The sequence below is a fragment of the Onthophagus taurus genome, chromosome 7 (assembly GCF_036711975.1).
Source record: "Onthophagus taurus isolate NC chromosome 7, IU_Otau_3.0, whole genome shotgun sequence".
Taxonomy (NCBI): Eukaryota; Metazoa; Arthropoda; class Insecta; order Coleoptera; family Scarabaeidae; genus Onthophagus; species Onthophagus taurus.
The window spans coordinates 38,276,775-38,295,136 of NC_091972.1; the positions used below are offsets into that span (position 1 = coordinate 38,276,775).

General features: G+C 34.6%; 3 protein-coding genes across 3 annotated transcripts; 1 reads left to right on the forward strand and 2 right to left on the reverse strand.

Moving 5' to 3' along the window:
• Positions 1–3,134: 3,134 nt before the first annotated feature.
• Positions 3,135–8,228, reverse strand: LOC139430499 (uncharacterized). The gene has a single exon (XM_071197562.1). The coding sequence runs from the start codon at positions 8,226–8,228 to the stop codon at positions 3,135–3,137; it is 5,094 nt and encodes a 1,697-aa protein (XP_071053663.1).
• Positions 8,229–10,725: 2,497 nt separating this feature from the next.
• On the reverse strand, positions 10,726–12,194 carry LOC111428725 (cyclin H). The gene is made up of 5 exons (XM_023064378.2): positions 12,012–12,194; positions 11,762–11,958; positions 11,505–11,706; positions 11,097–11,443; positions 10,726–11,046 (listed from the first exon to the last, which is right to left on the reverse strand). Exons 1-5 carry the CDS (start codon positions 12,126–12,128, stop codon positions 10,941–10,943), a joined length of 969 nt encoding a protein of 322 aa, XP_022920146.1. The 5' UTR covers positions 12,129–12,194; the 3' UTR covers positions 10,726–10,940.
• Positions 12,195–13,268: 1,074 nt separating this feature from the next.
• Positions 13,269–18,362, forward strand: LOC139430500 (uncharacterized). Its single transcript, XM_071197563.1, has one exon. The coding sequence runs from the start codon at positions 13,269–13,271 to the stop codon at positions 18,360–18,362; it is 5,094 nt and encodes a 1,697-aa protein (XP_071053664.1).

The window sequence follows — 18,362 nt, forward strand, 5'->3', positions numbered from 1 at the left end:
AAAAAGCGAGGTAAAATATAAAAAATTATAAACTGGGACAAGTGCGTACCAAAAGCGCAGTTGCTCCAATACATGGTAATTTATGGGGCTTGTGCTCTCTACGCAATAATAAGAAAGAATAAAAGATTAGGTAGAAATGACTGTATTTAATGCAAATAATAACTATTAAAGATTGCACTTACCAAAAATTAGAATTAAAGACCTATTAATAACTAAGATGATGGATAAAGTCTTCTCAACAAACTTGCGCCATAACCACAAACTACTATGATTCACTTTATATGGACAAGCAAATACCAAGTGAGTGATACATTTTGTGCTCAAAACTTTTCAATTCAACCTGCGAGTAGTACAGAACAATTAAACTAGATGTCCTTGGATGTACTTGTATACTTATAACAAACATTTTATTGACTTGAAATAGACTTGCCCGGAATCGACCAATAACGATCAATATATCGAAGCTCATTACCAAATTTTTTTGCGAGCAAGTAAAACAATCAGAGGTTTAAAAGCCGATTTTTTTTAAGCATTTGAAACGACAACATACGTTTGATTATGAAACATTCCTAAAAAAAATGAAAAAGTCGAAAAAAGAAAAATATCCAGCAGTACTAAACCATCCAAATCCACAAAATTAGTTGAATGTTCAAAATGATCAAAATTTACCAGTCAAAAGCAGTTTGATAGCAGAATACTACTTCATAATAATTTCCAGTAATTTTCCAGTCTTGAGAAGAAAAATCGCTATAAAAAGGTAGGACGACCTTTTTATTGATCATATGAATGACACCAAATAAACAATTCGGATCAAAATTTTGTATGTACTATGGCAGATATTTGGTCAAAGAAGCTTTTTGGGCACAACATGTCACTGAATCAATCCAGATTACTCCAGAACGTCAGTGGCTTTATCCTCTGAACGCTTAAAGGCCAACATGATCGTAAAAATATTGCATTTAAGTTGAAAACTGTACAAGTATTTTATTAATTCCGAAAAAATTGTTACCACCATAACTGATAATGCATCAAATTTTATAAAAGCGTTTAAAATCTTTAGCATTAATGAAGTGGAAGAAGGAAATGAAGAGACTCCTAATTTTGGAGAGGACGCAGAAGATATCCCGGGTCCAGAAGTCCCTTCTACTTTTGGTCTACTTGAACAAGATCCATAACAATAATTCTGATATACCTAATATTGTCACAACATGAACGTTGCACCAATCATTCAATTAATTTAATTGTAACTACAGACATAAATAATGTTATTGAACGTAACGTTAGCCTTCGCAATAGACATATGCATAGTATAGCAAACTTTAAAGAATTGTAGAAAAAAGCAAATCGCCCGAAGACTGCGGGAAACTAGGTGGAATTCCCTATACAGGCTGTTTCGGTGACTCGGAGAACAAATTTAACCACATATAGTCCGTCCGTCGAAAGAAGTCCACTGCGTCATTAATTTATAGGGTTTAATAGACTTGTATAATATATTGTTTTCTTTGTTTAATACACGTAAAAAAAAGAGACGCAAAAAGTTAATACAAGTCTATTATAACCCCATAAATTAATGACGCAGTGGACTTCTTTCGACGGACGGACTATATACTAGAGTGAAAATGATGACGATTCATGTAAAAAAAAATTAATAAAAGTCTTAAAATTTCAAAGATATCTTAAACACTATTTACAGTAAAGCGCTGAAATTTAATACAGTATAAATCAATGTCGTGTAAAATTGTTAGGCAATTTATGAGTTGGATCGGTCCGCGAGAACAATGCTATACCGGCTGTTCCCAAAGTTTGTTTGCTCAGAACTTTTTTATTCTTTCATAACCCTACATTTACTTTTGCAGTTTCTAATAGTATTCAATAACAGTAAAAAGAAAAAATAAATAAATACTCTGAACTTAAAGACGACCCCCAAATCCGGCTTGCCTAATGATTTTACGTGATGTTAGTTTACGCTGTACGAAATTTCAACGCTTTACCATAAATAGTGTTTCCTCTACTTCCGGTCCACTGGAAGTAGACCATAACTTCGCTATTTTAAATGGAATGCTATAGTTTTTATTACACAGTTTAATTGTACGTAAAAAAATAGGTTGACTTTGATAAAAGTTATTGGTACCTAGCATTTTTCGTTTTCGAGTTATTTTGGTTTTAAACTTTTTTGGTAAATTTCAACATGCTCTTTAAAACTCCATATCTCAGCCAAACTTCATTCAAAAAAGATCTACTTTGGCACGATTACTCTTCAGATGTTGTCAAATATATTGTCATTTGTTGTATCGGAGTATCTTATACAGGTTGGTCAAAAATTGAATTACCTATATTTTTTTAGCCTATCAGAAAGAGAATTATGTATAAACATTCCCATACCTATTTATTGTAGTTTGCCTCATATTGCGAAATTTATTAAAACATGCACGAAATGCAGGTTTTTTTTATTAGAAAGCTATGAAATTTTGGTCCGTTTGTATTATTGTTACCATTAGTTACATTTGACGACGGGTGTAAGTTATTGAACATCATGGTAAATTATTCCAACGCCGATATTTTAAATTTATTTTGTGTTGATGGCGAATGTAATAAACTTTCAGACAAGACGTGTCGAACACTTAATGAGAGATGCCTAAGAAACCTAACGCCTATCACAAGGAAAAATTTCAAAAAATTGATATTGTTAACGCGCGGTAAAAAAAACCGGGTACAAAAATTTAAATAGGTGCTGAGTGAAGTATTTAATAAAGAAAAAGAATTTATATAAATAATAATTGTAATCTAATTGACGAAAGAATGATGTATAAAATAAATAATATAGAGCTTACGTGAAATAATTATTGTAGTGGAGGTAAGAGATGTGCTCGCAACCACCGTTCGATCGAAAGAGAGCGATAAAAATCTCTTCGCTGAGATTTATCATTACGGCGCATACAAATTCGCGCAGTGACAAATATATAGTTTAAGGGTGGCGCGAACATTCCACCCACCAACAAAAAGGTAAGTGAACTTTTTTTACAAACATGAAATAATTAATAATTAAAAATTACATAGTTAGGCAATGCCAAAAAATAACAATGAAAATAATAAAAAAATAATAAAATAAACAAACAAAGAAAGAATTAACAATTTTAAGGTTTAGGAACTTTAGTTTCGTTGGCCGGCAGTGGACAGATTTTTATGGTTGGTCTTGTGAACAGTCCGTTCTTGGTTCGAATTGTTACAACACGAATCACACCATCGTCGCCAGGATGGAGCTGTGTGATTCGCCCCATCTCCCATTTCAAAGGTGGAAGTTGTTCATTTTTTACGATGACCAGATCACCGACAGTAGGAATTGGAGTTGGTGAGGTCCATTTGGATCTTGCTTGAAGAGTGGATAAGTACTCCATGGTCCATCTCTTCCAGAAGTCCTGGAGCATGCGTTGGAGGAGCTTCCATCGATCCAATCGATTTAGGGGAACCTTTGTGTAGTCTGGTTCTGAAATTAAACTATTTAGTGGTTCTAAACATAAGAAATGACCTGGTGTCAGTGGCTGAAGATCGTTTGGATCACTCGATATCGGTGTGAGGGGCCTGGAGTTGAGCACAGCCTCTATTTGGGTGAGGACGGTGTAGACCTCCTCGAACGTAAGACGTTGATCTCCAATAACTCGAAGCAAATGGGACTTTACTGATTTCACGCCTGCTTCAGCGAGACCATTAAAGTGAGGTCCACCAGGTGGATGAAAAATCCAATGGAGTCCTAGACGTGTTCCCGAAGCTTCTGCCATCTCTTTTAATTTATTGTTCGCTCCAACAAAGTTAGTCCCTTGGTCCGACAGGATTAAAGAACATCGACCTCTTCGTGCTATGAATCGACGTAATGCGGCTATGAATGCTTCAGTGGTTAAATCTGTAACTAATTCGAGGTGAATAGCCTTGGTGGACGTGCAGACAAATACGCAAAAATACGACTTAACAGACCGGGAGCCTCGAGTGCGATTCAATGTCGTGTAGATAGGGCCAGCAAAATCCACAGAGACGGTAGAGAATGCCCTCACATCAGCCACTCGACAAGAGGGAAGATCCGCCATAAATGGGGCGTAGGACCTTGGTTTACATCGGAAGCATCGTATGCATTTGGAGATGACACGTTGGATCACTTGTCGAGATGATATTATCCAAAAATGTTGTAGTACGATAGATTGTAAAGTTCTTGGTCCCGGATGTAGGTAAGTTTGATGAATATCTTGCACAATTAGTTCACTTAAACGTGATGTTTTAGGTAATAGCACAGGGTGTTTATGATCGAACGGTAGTGTTGCGTTTTTTAATCTACCACCCACCCTGAGAAGCTTGTCTCGATCGACAAAAGGAGCCAATTGACGATATGGTTTTAACAATGGTTTATTTTCTTTGATAGCAGTGAAAAGTGTAGCAAAATGCTGATTTTGAATAAATCGAATAAGAATATGGAGTGAGTTTTGAATCTCAAAGGGAGATAAAACTAGAGAATAATATCGTTTTTGTTTTTGACAATGAAGAATAAAACGATACATGTATGCAAGGATACGTTTGATTTTGTTGATAGAAGAAAACTTATTGAGAAGAGTGGATAAAATGTGAGTTTGCACCTCAGTAGAATTAACTTGAAGAACTCTTTGTTCATTGTGTATCTCTTTTATTTCAGGATTGATGCGACGATGAGCTGGCCAATTTTTTGGAGGACATCGGAGCCACGAGGGACCTTCCCACCAAAGTTGTAATGGGATTAAGGTTTCAGGAAAAAGACCTCTTGAACCACAATCGGCAGGGTTTTCCAATGAAGGTACGTATCTCCAAGAAGACGATGGTAAAATTTCCTGAATGTAATTGACTCGATTGGCGACAAAGATTTTCCATCGAGAGGATAATGATGCAATCCAAGCTAAGGTAACTTGTGAATCTGACCAGGCGGTAATTGAATCAAAATTAATTTGAGGCGATAAAATTTCTTTTAGATTCTCCAAGAGATTGACAAGTAAAACAGCTGCCAGAAGTTCCAATCGGGGAATGGAAGTTGATTTTAATGGAGCCACTCGTGATTTGGCGCAAAGAAAAGTTGTTGTTATTGATAAATCAGATTTTTGACAACGCAGATAAGCAACAGTACAATAACCCACTTGTGATGCGTCACAAAATAGATGGAGTTGAATTGACTGAGTTTTTAAAGGAATAGTTAAGCGAGGTAAGCGTAAGTTTGAAAGAAATTTAAGATTGTCTTTAAACTTTTGCCAATTTTGAACGATATTGTTTGGCGGTGTTTCATCCCAACCACTCTTTAATTGCCACAATTGTTGAATGAAACGTTTTGCTTTCAGAGTACAAGGAGTAAGAAATCCCAACGGATCGTAAATACGTGCAATGTCTGACAAGATAGATCTTTTCGTACAAGGAGTATCTCGACTGGTATGGGAATAGGAAAAATGATCAGTAGCAGGATCCCATTGAAGCCCGAGGACCTTGATATAGCTGATTTCATCGTAGTCCATTGAAACTGGATGTTGTAAGTCATCTTTTGATACTGATTGCAGGATATTGGAGCAGTTACTTGCCCATTTTCTGAGCTCAAATCCTCCCTTTTTTAAAAGATCTATTGATTCTTGCTGTAGTTGGCAAGCTTCTTCAATGGATTCAGCGCCAGTGACGATGTCATCAATATAGACATTGTTTTGTACAGCCTTTGAAGCCAATGGAAATTCATGCTTGTAAAGATGTGCAAGTTCAATAAGCGTTCGAAGTGCCAAAAATGGAGCAGATGAGACACCGTAAGTAACTGTGTTTAGAACATATTCTTTTATTGATTCATCAGGTGAAAATCGCCATAGAATTCGTTGGAAATCTCTATCTTTCGGTGAAATTAGAATTTGCCTGTACATTTGCTTTATATCACATGTAAATGCGAATGGAAAACATCTAAATTTCAATAAAATTTTAACGATATCTTGTTGTAATTTAGGTCCAATTAAAAGAGCATCATTTAATGAGTGACCATTGGAAGTAACAGACGAGGCGTCGAAAACCACACGAAGTTTGGTGGAGGCGCTTTCTGGCCGTAGTACGCACTGGTGAGGAATATAATAAACGGATTTCGAAGACACTTCAGGATTTGCGATAAGCGACATGTGCCCTGAATCCAGGTAATCTTTCATAAAATTGACATAATCGTTTTTTAGGGACAGATTTTTCAATAATCTGTTTTCTAAAGAAGTGAATCGTTTTAACGTTGATTGATAAGAACTACCCAGTATGGGTTCTTGGTTTTTGAAAGGAAGTGAAACAATAAATCTTCCAGCTTCAGTTCTTACATAATTTTGCTTAAAATGATTTTCACATTGATTCTCTTCCAAAGTTAAAGTAGAACTTCTTGGAATTGATTCAAGTTCCCAAAATCTTGGAAGGGATTCATCTAAGAAAGCGTCGGTAGTTGATAGGCATGTAGATGTTGTTGATGAAATAGAAGATTTTCCAATCAAAATCCAACCGAAAATGGATTCTAAAGCCACAGGATCATTGGGTTTGTTTTGAATGCGTCCGCTGAGGAAAACTTGTGGAACCAATTCTGCGCCAAGTAGGAGATCCACTTCCATGGAATTGCAATCGGGTTCAGGAGTGAAGTTTAAATGTTTAAGATGAGGATAAGCTTTAATAATGGATTGTACTGAAGGTTGATGGGAACAAATACTAGGTGTTATGAGAGCTTTGAAGTCTAAGGATGGTTCGGAATGTTGAATCGGTTGAACATGACATTGAACGGAGCCTTTGTTGCATATGGATGTCATGGAGTTGAGTCCTCTTATCTCTAAAGAAGAGTGATATGAACGAGGAAGACGTAATTTTTTTGACAATTTATCGGTGATAAAGTTGGACATACTGCCCGAATCAATTAAGGCTCGTACGAAGTGAGACTGTCCAAATCGATCTTTAATTTTCACAAATGCTAATGGTAAGATTACTCGTTGATGTTCGTTTTGATTTAACGGCTGTTTGATGTTCCACGAGGTACCCACATGAACTGAAGAAGGTTTTTTAGTATCAAAGTGAAGAGATGTATGATGATGTTGTTGACACATGCGACATCTATGGGAAGATGCACAATTTTGAGTTGTATGTTTGGAACTTAGACAGTTACGGCACAAGTTATGTTCTCTTGCTATCGATAGACGTTCAGCAGATGATTTGGCGTTGAAAGTTGCACAACGATAAATTGGATGTGATTCTTTGCATAATAAACATTTAGGAGAAATCGAATTTGTCTCAAGCTTTAGATTTGTGACTTTCTCTCTAGGATTATTCTTTATACGATTCATGAAAGGTTTTTCGTTGGATGTTAATACAACAGAATCTAATGCTTTCGCTCTTTTTTCTAGAAAATCTATCAACTGAGGATATGTTGGAATCTCAAAAGAAGTGTGCTCTGATTCAAAAGTGGTTTTAGTTTGCGTATCTAGTTTCAGCAAGAGCAAATTAAATAATAGAAAATCCCAATCATCGACTGGGAAACCCAACATACGAAAACCTTCTGTATTTTCTTTAAAGGTATCTATCAACGTTCTAAAAATTTTTGAAGATTCCTCTTTAATAGGTTTTAAGTTTAAGATTTCATGGAAGTAAAGGGTGGCTAGATGCCTCTTGTTTTGGTAACGTCCCTTTAAAGCGTTGTAGGCGATTTCGTAATTGTCATTGGTGACCGGAAAGCCTTTTAAAAGATTGAAGGCTTCTCCTTTTAAGGAAGTAAGCAGGTATTGATACTTGGCTATTGGCGATAGAGATGTGTTTTCGTGAACCATGGTTTTGTACAAGTCGAAGAAGGTATGCCATTCTTTGTAATTACCATCAAATGTTGGAAGTTGAAGTTTGTTTAATTTAGGTGTTGCAGTTATCGGAGAAGAAATCGTGGATGTCGGTAGATCTGACAGATTATATAATAAAGCTTTGATTTGATAATATTCTGAATCCACCTTTTTACGAATAGCATCTTGGGCATCGAAGTCGACTTCTTCAACCAGGCCAATAATGGAATTGTGTGCGGCCTTAAAATCATCGTAGATTTGCGAAACATCATTGGCTCTTTCAGCAAAAATTTGATTTTGCATAGGATCGGAAGGGTTAGTAGGTAAGGCACGTCCATATGTGAACGTTTCAGTTATTTGATTAATGAATATATTGCGTTTTAAGGTTAACTTAGCGAGTTTATCACTCATGATTGAAACCAAAAGAAAAGTTTCAAAAAAAAAAAAAAAAATAATCAAAATAAAAATTAGAATGCTTCCAAAGGGAAAAGAAATCGTCAAAAAATCGAGCAGACAAATATATGAAAAATAAAGATTCCAAAGGGAATGAAAACTTGCGTAAACAATCGCAAAAAAAAAAAAAAAAAAAATTCTAAAGGCAAATTAATGAGTAATTAATAAATTTCCCTTTAAAGAAAAAGAAGAAAAAATAAAAAATTAAATTCTTTAATAATAAAGATAGAAAAGAAAGAAAAAATAGAAATCCTCGACAAAAAATAAATTAAGAAAAATTGTAACTTCATAAACTGATGTATAATTACGTATTCTAACAATAAGTTTAAAAATAAAATAAGTGAAGAAAATAATTCTTGTTTGCAAATGACTAAAATAGCCGTAACCACTTTTTTCAGGTAACCAGATGTGCACCAAGTTGGTTTTGATGAATCGATAACCGTGAAAAAAAGTGGTTTTTTGAAAGAACGGATGGCGACCAAATGTGAATAATGGACTCGATAACGGAAAAATTGAATGATAATTAGCGATAAGAAAGGCTAGCAATCACCAGAAAACAATGAAAAAAATCCGAAATCGTCGTTGCCATCCGGCTCGAAGGACCAAATGTTAACGCGCGGTAAAAAAAACCGGGTACAAAAATTTAAATAGGTGCTGAGTGAAGTATTTAATAAAGAAAAAGAATTTATATAAATAATAATTGTAATCTAATTGACGAAAGAATGATGTATAAAATAAATAATATAGAGCTTACGTGAAATAATTATTGTAGTGGAGGTAAGAGATGTGCTCGCAACCACCGTTCGATCGAAAGAGAGCGATAAAAATCTCTTCGCTGAGATTTATCATTACGGCGCATACAAATTCGCGCAGTGACAAATATATAGTTTAAGGGTGGCGCGAACAGATATGATTTTAAGAAATATAGATATGTAAAATAAGTGTTAACTTTATCTGTCATTTTTATTCAGAGTTGAAGTTAATAAAAAGTGGTTATTGCGGAGTAGCGAGTATTACGATATAAGCTAACGATCCCCATTTACCAAAATATTAAAAATGAAAATTAGTAAAATCATGTTATGGCCGGTAATTTCAAACTTGTTAACACTGTGGGACGTGTTGAACACTTAATGAGAGATGCTTAACAAACCTAATGACCATCACAAGGAAAAATTTCAAAAAATTGATAAAGATTTTCTTCGTTCTGGACATATCGAGACTAAAAGAAACCGCATATTTCCGGTCACCAGACAACGTAATAAATATTTTATTGCATTTCCAAATTCAATTTAATAACAAATTTATATTATAAATTTATATTTTTATCCAAATCTAATTTTCGTCATTAATTTTTTGTTGTAATTGTTTCATTTATTTGATCTTCTGTTTGTTATTTTTGGTGAGTAAAAGCTAGTAAACTAAAAGATTATTAATCGTAGTTAATAGTACGAAATACGGTCAAAATGTCATGGCCTTCTAATAAAGATACAAACGGTTTCCTACATGTTTTGAAAAATTTCCCAATATGAGATAAACTACAATAAATAGGTATAGGAATGTTTATAGATAAATTGTAGAGAATTAAATTCCCTTTCGGGTAGGTTAATAAAATATAGAGCGTTCTATTTAAAATTTTCGACTTTCTTGCGGTTGAATATGAAGAAACGGTAATTCAATTTTTGGCCATCCTGTATAAGATACTCCGATACAACAAATGACAATCTATTTGACAGCATCTGAATAGTAATCGTGCCAAGGTAGATCTTTTTTGAATGAACGTTGGCTGAGATATAGGGTTTTAAGGAGCATGTTGAAATTTCCCAGCTTAAAACCAAAATAACTCGAAAACGAAAAACGGTAGGTACCAATAACTTTTATCAAAGTCAACCTATTTTTTTACGTACAATTAAACGGTGTAATAAAAACTATAGCATTCCATTTAAAATAACGAAGTTATTGTCTACTTCCGGAAGTGGCGGCCATTTTGAAAATATTTTAGATCGAAAGTTCCGAATGAACAACTCATGTTACCAAAACTTCAAATCTCTACGAATAGTGGAACCTGAAAAAGTTCTAACGAACCAGTTACATGAGACACCTGTATATTAAAAATTTTAATCAACAGGTATCTAGTAAAATCATATGTGATATATTTTACTGGGATTTAATTCATTTAGGTTGGACTTTTTATTTTTTTTTTTAATTTAAACGCAACAGCTCCTCAATTCTGTCATAAATAATTTTTTATCAAAAAAGTAATGAAGAAAAATTAATTAATAATTCCATTTTCTTTGTACTTGTCATTAAGTGCCTATAATTCCTTTTTTTAAGATATGTAGTTCGTAAATGTAATTAGTAATTAGTTCCTCTTTTGAAACAGTATTTTGTAATTGTTAATATTATTTTTAAAGTTCATGTAATTACTCTTCTCTGGTTATAAGCATTATGCATCATATTCATACAAATAATATATTTTAAATTATTTATAACAAATATTACTGTAACTTTAATAGTTTCTATGGGAAGTAATTCTTAAACTGATTAAATTTGATTTAAAATTTAAACTATATTTCGTAAATGTTCTAATTTTGGGCAATATTCCCCGTGATTCCCCTAATGATCTGGAAAATCGAAGCGCTTTTAACTAATAATAATAACAATAATAATAATTTATTGCATAACCATTGAGCTATCTAAAGAATCATTCATTGGAGGGCCACTATTATAAATTTCTTCTTCTGTATCATCAAGCATAGCTTTCATTCTCTTTTTATATCTAAAAATAACTTCATTAGTTTAAAAAAATTAACAAAATAAATAACCAACATATCACTATCAGGATTATTCTCAGGATTCCTGCACTTCTCCAATTTTTTATCCAACATTTTCTGCTGGTTTTTATCTGGAATAGAATCAGCCATTTTCACCATAGATCTTATACTTCGAACAGCTTCAATTAACTCCTCCAATTTGCCTCGGCCTTCAATACCAAATAATGTATCAGTAACATAAGAATCTAAATTTTCTTGTAATTTTGACGCAGCATGTAAAACAGCTGCTAAAGCAACTTGACTTGGGGCATAAATTAAAACAGCATCTGTTAAAAAGGCTCTATCTAAGAAATGTTCAATTCCAGGTCGTAATCTTTCAGGATCATTTAATGCACATCTTGTCTACAAAAAAAAAATTTGTTTAAAATCATCTTTAAAATAAAAACAATTTTAATAATAACACCTTTATATCAATTAATAACCCTTCAACAGGACGAAAAGGGTTATGAATCGCTAAATGAAAATTTAACTGCTCCATTAATAAAAGTTCGTTGTTTAAGATTATATCAGTAGCTTTCTCACGATCCCCTTTAATATTAGCTACAAATTGCATTATTGAAACGTTAAATTCTTCTACTTTTGATGCTAAATATATACAAGTTACCCTGTTAATAAAAGAAATTTTAATAATTATTATTTTAAATAAATAAAATGACTTACATTATTTCTTTAGGATGATAATTCATAACAGAATTATATATATAAAACCTCTTAAAATAATGAAAAGCGGTTCCAATGACACATCGAGGCATTGGAGGATGAAATCGTTTACAAAAATCTCTTAAATGATTCTCAAATCTTCGCACCAATAATTTCTCTTCGTCTGGTGTTAGAAATACTTCATATTTAGCTGAGTCCTAAATACATTTAAAGAAATTAAACGAATACATCGCAAAAAATTTATACTTACAGGGACATTTTTCCCATATTTTTTTATGTGTTTCAAATTAGTGCTTTCTCTTAACTTATTTATATCCTCTTCATTACTAAACATCCAATTTTTACATTGAGTACTTGTCGGAAACATTTTTATAATGTTTTTTAACTTAAGAATACGTTAGAGAATGTGAGGTTATGTTGATTTTGAAAGCTTAATTTTAAAGATATTGCGACATCTAGAGGTGAAAATCTAAAGGTGTAACTTGGTTGAGTTATTAAAAGATGGCGATAGTGATACAGATTTTAATTTAAGAATTAATTTAATGCATTAATATCTAATTTATACATATTGTTCGCGCCACCCTTAAACTATATATTTGTCACTGCGCGAATTGTATGCGCCGTAATGATAAATCTCAGCGAAGAGATTTTTATCGCTCTCTTTCGATCGAACGGTGGTTGCGAGCACATCTCTTACCTCCACTACAATAATTATTTCACGTAAGCTCTATATTATTTATTTTATACATCATTCTTTCGTCAATTAGATTACAATTATTATTTATATAAATTCTTTTTCTTTATTAAATACTTCACTCAGCACCTATTTAAATTTTTGTACCCGGTTTTTTTTACCGCGCGTTAACATTTGGTCCTTCGAGCCGGATGGCAACGACGATTTCGGATTTTTTTCATTGTTTTCTGGTGATTGCTAGCCTTTCTTATCGCTAATTATCATTCAATTTTTCCGTTATCGAGTCCATTATTCACATTTGGTCGCCATCCGTTCTTTCAAAAACCACTTTTTTTCACGGTTATCGATTCATCAAAACCAACTTGGTGCACATCTGGTTACCTGAAAAAAGTGGTTACGGCTATTTTAGTCATTTGCAAACAAGAATTATTTTCTTCACTTATTTTATTTTTAAACTTATTGTTAGAATACGTAATTATACAACAGTTTATGAAGTTACAATTTTTCTTAATTTATTTTTTGTCGAGGATTTCTATTTTTTCTTTCTTTTCTATCTTTATTATTAAAGAATTTAATTTTTATTTTTTCTTCTTTTTCTTTAAAGGGAAATTTATTAATTACTCATTAATTTGCCTTTAGAATTTTTTTTTTTTTGCGATTGTTTACGCAAGTTTTCATTCCCTTTGGAATCTTTATTTTTCATATATTTGTCTGCTCGATTTTTTGACGATTTCTTTTCCCTTTGGAAGCATTCTAATTTTTATTTTGATTATTTTTTTTTTTTTTTTTGAAACTTTTCTTTTGGTTTCAATCATGAGTGATAAACTCGCTAAGTTAACCTTAAAACGCAATATATTCATTAATCAAATAACTGAAACGTTCACATATGGACGTGCCTTACCTACTAACCCTTCCGATCCTATGCAAAATCAAATTTTTGCTGAAAGAGCCAATGATGTTTCGCAAATCTACGATGATTTTAAGGCCGCACACAATTCCATTATTGGCCTGGTTGAAGAAGTCGACTTCGATGCCCAAGATGCTATTCGTAAAAAGGTGGATTCAGAATATTATCAAATCAAAGCTTTATTATATAATCTGTCAGATCTACCGACATCCACGATTTCTTCTCCGATAACTGCAACACCTAAATTAAACAAACTTCAACTTCCAACATTTGATGGTAATTACAAAGAATGGCATACCTTCTTCGACTTGTACAAAACCATGGTTCACGAAAACACATCTCTATCGCCAATAGCCAAGTATCAATACCTGCTTACTTCCTTAAAAGGAGAAGCCTTCAATCTTTTAAAAGGCTTTCCGGTCACCAATGACAATTACGAAATCGCCTACAACGCTTTAAAGGGACGTTACCAAAACAAGAGGCATCTAGCCACCCTTTACTTCCATGAAATCTTAAACTTAAAACCTATTAAAGAGGAATCTTCAAAAATTTTTAGAACGTTGATAGATACCTTTAAAGAAAATACAGAAGGTTTTCGTATGTTGGGTTTCCCAGTCGATGATTGGGATTTTCTATTATTTAATTTGCTCTTGCTGAAACTAGATACGCAAACTAAAACCACTTTTGAATCAGAGCACACTTCTTTTGAGATTCCAACATATCCTCAGTTGATAGATTTTCTAGAAAAAAGAGCGAAAGCATTAGATTCTGTTGTATTAACATCCAACGAAAAACCTTTCATGAATCGTATAAAGAATAATCCTAGAGAGAAAGTCACAAATCTAAAGCTTGAGACAAATTCGATTTCTCCTAAATGTTTATTATGCAAAGAATCACATCCAATTTATCGTTGTGCAACTTTCAACGCCAAATCATCTGCTGAACGTCTATCGATAGCAAGAGAACATAACTTGTGCCGTAACTGTCTAAGTTCCAAACATACAACTCAAAATTGTGCATCTTCCCATAGATGTCGCATGTGTCAACAACATCATCATACATCTCTTCACTTTGATACTAAAAAACCTTCTTCAGTTCATGTGGGTACCTCGTGGAACATCAAACAGCCGTTAAATCAAAACGAACATCAACGAGTAATCTTACCATTAGCATTTGTGAAAATTAAAGATCGATTTGGACAGTCTCACTTCGTACGAGCCTTAATTGATTCGGGCAGTATGTCCAACTTTATCACCGATAAATTGTCAAAAAAATTACGTCTTCCTCGTTCATATCACTCTTCTTTAGAGATAAGAGGACTCAACTCCATGACATCCATATGCAACAAAGGCTCCGTTCAATGTCATGTTCAACCGATTCAACATTCCGAACCATCCTTAGACTTCAAAGCTCTCATAACACCTAGTATTTGTTCCCATCAACCTTCAGTACAATCCATTATTAAAGCTTATCCTCATCTTAAACATTTAAACTTCACTCCTGAACCCGATTGCAATTCCATGGAAGTGGATCTCCTACTTGGCGCAGAATTGGTTCCACAAGTTTTCCTCAGCGGACGCATTCAAAACAAACCCAATGATCCTGTGGCTTTAGAATCCATTTTCGGTTGGATTTTGATTGGAAAATCTTCTATTTCATCAACAACATCTACATGCCTATCAACTACCGACGCTTTCTTAGATGAATCCCTTCCAAGATTTTGGGAACTTGAATCAATTCCAAGAAGTTCTACTTTAACTTTGGAAGAGAATCAATGTGAAAATCATTTTAAGCAAAATTATGTAAGAACTGAAGCTGGAAGATTTATTGTTTCACTTCCTTTCAAAAACCAAGAACCCATACTGGGTAGTTCTTATCAATCAACGTTAAAACGATTCACTTCTTTAGAAAACAGATTATTGAAAAATCTGTCCCTAAAAAACGATTATGTCAATTTTATGAAAGATTACCTGGATTCAGGGCACATGTCGCTTATCGCAAATCCTGAAGTGTCTTCGAAATCCGTTTATTATATTCCTCACCAGTGCGTACTACGGCCAGAAAGCGCCTCCACCAAACTTCGTGTGGTTTTCGACGCCTCGTCTGTTACTTCCAATGGTCACTCATTAAATGATGCTCTTTTAATTGGACCTAAATTACAACAAGATATCGTTAAAATTTTATTGAAATTTAGATGTTTTCCATTCGCATTTACATGTGATATAAAGCAAATGTACAGGCAAATTCTAATTTCACCGAAAGATAGAGATTTCCAACGAATTCTATGGCGATTTTCACCTGATGAATCAATAAAAGAATATGTTCTAAACACAGTTACTTACGGTGTCTCATCTGCTCCATTTTTGGCACTTCGAACGCTTATTGAACTTGCACATCTTTACAAGCATGAATTTCCATTGGCTTCAAAGGCTGTACAAAACAATGTCTATATTGATGACATCGTCACTGGCGCTGAATCCATTGAAGAAGCTTGCCAACTACAGCAAGAATCAATAGATCTTTTAAAAAAGGGAGGATTTGAGCTCAGAAAATGGGCAAGTAACTGCTCCAATATCCTGCAATCAGTATCAAAAGATGACTTACAACATCCAGTTTCAATGGACTACGATGAAATCAGCTATATCAAGGTCCTCGGGCTTCAATGGGATCCTGCTACTGATCATTTTTCCTATTCCCATACCAGTCGAGATACTCCTTGTACGAAAAGATCTATCTTGTCAGACATTGCACGTATTTACGATCCGTTGGGATTTCTTACTCCTTGTACTCTGAAAGCAAAACGTTTCATTCAACAATTGTGGCAATTAAAGAGTGGTTGGGATGAAACACCGCCAAACAATATCGTTCAAAATTGGCAAAAGTTTAAAGACAATCTTAAATTTCTTTCAAACTTACGCTTACCTCGCTTAACTATTCCTTTAAAAACTCAGTCAATTCAACTCCATCTATTTTGTGACGCATCACAAGTGGGTTATTGTACTGTTGCTTATCTGCGTTGTCAAAAATCTGATTTATCAATAACAACAACTTTTCTTTGCGCCAAATCACGAGTGGCTCCATTAAAATCAACTTCCATTCCCCGATTGGAACTTCTGGCAGCTGTTTTACTTGTCAATCTCTTGGAGAATCTAAAAGAAATTTTATCGCCTCAAATTAATTTTGATTCAATTACCGCCTGGTCAGATTCACAAGTTACCTTAGCTTGGATTGCATCATTATCCTCTCGATGGAAAATCTTTGTCGCCAATCGAGTCAATTACATTCAGGAAATTTTACCATCGTCTTCTTGGAGATACGTACCTTCATTGGAAAACCCTGCCGATTGTGGTTCAAGAGGTCTTTTTCCTGAAACCTTAATCCCATTACAACTTTGGTGGGAAGGTCCCTCGTGGCTCCGATGTCCTCCAAAAAATTGGCCAGCTCATCGTCGCATCAATCCTGAAATAAAAGAGATACACAATGAACAAAGAGTTCTTCAAGTTAATTCTACTGAGGTGCAAACTCACATTTTATCCACTCTTCTCAATAAGTTTTCTTCTATCAACAAAATCAAACGTATCCTTGCATACATGTATCGTTTTATTCTTCATTGTCAAAAACAAAAACGATATTATTCTCTAGTTTTATCTCCCTTTGAGATTCAAAAATCACTCCATATTCTTATTCGATTTATTCAAAATCAGCATTTTGCTACACTTTTCACTGCTATCAAAGAAAATAAACCATTGTTAAAACCATATCGTCAATTGGCTCCTTTTGTCGATCGAGACAAGCTTCTCAGGGTGGGTGGTAGATTAAAAAACGCAACACTACCGTTCGATCATAAACACCCTGTGCTATTACCTAAAACATCACGTTTAAGTGAACTAATTGTGCAAGATATTCATCAAACTTACCTACATCCGGGACCAAGAACTTTACAATCTATCGTACTACAACATTTTTGGATAATATCATCTCGACAAGTGATCCAACGTGTCATCTCCAAATGCATACGATGCTTCCGATGTAAACCAAGGTCCTACGCCCCATTTATGGCGGATCTTCCCTCTTGTCGAGTGGCTGATGTGAGGGCATTCTCTACCGTCTCTGTGGATTTTGCTGGCCCTATCTACACGACATTGAATCGCACTCGAGGCTCCCGGTCTGTTAAGTCGTATTTTTGCGTATTTGTCTGCACGTCCACCAAGGCTATTCACCTCGAATTAGTTACAGATTTAACCACTGAAGCATTCATAGCCGCATTACGTCGATTCATAGCACGAAGAGGTCGATGTTCTTTAATCCTGTCGGACCAAGGGACTAACTTTGTTGGAGCGAACAATAAATTAAAAGAGATGGCAGAAGCTTCGGGAACACGTCTAGGACTCCATTGGATTTTTCATCCACCTGGTGGACCTCACTTTAATGGTCTCGCTGAAGCAGGCGTGAAATCAGTAAAGTCCCATTTGCTTCGAGTTATTGGAGATCAACGTCTTACGTTCGAGGAGGTCTACACCGTCCTCACCCAAATAGAGGCCGTGCTCAACTCCAGGCCCCTCACACCGATATCGAGTGATCCAAACGATCTTCAGCCACTGACACCAGGTCATTTCTTATGTTTAGAACCACTAAATAGTTTAATTTCAGAACCAGACTACACAAAGGTTCCCCTAAATCGATTGGATCGATGGAAGCTCCTCCAACGCATGCTCCAGGACTTCTGGAAGAGATGGACCATGGAGTACTTATCCACTCTTCAAGCAAGATCCAAATGGACCTCACCAACTCCAATTCCTACTGTCGGTGATCTGGTCATCGTAAAAAATGAACAACTTCCACCTTTGAAATGGGAGATGGGGCGAATCACACAGCTCCATCCTGGCGACGATGGTGTGATTCGTGTTGTAACAATTCGAACCAAGAACGGACTGTTCACAAGACCAACCATAAAAATCTGTCCACTGCCGGCCAACGAAACTAAAGTTCCTAAACCTTAA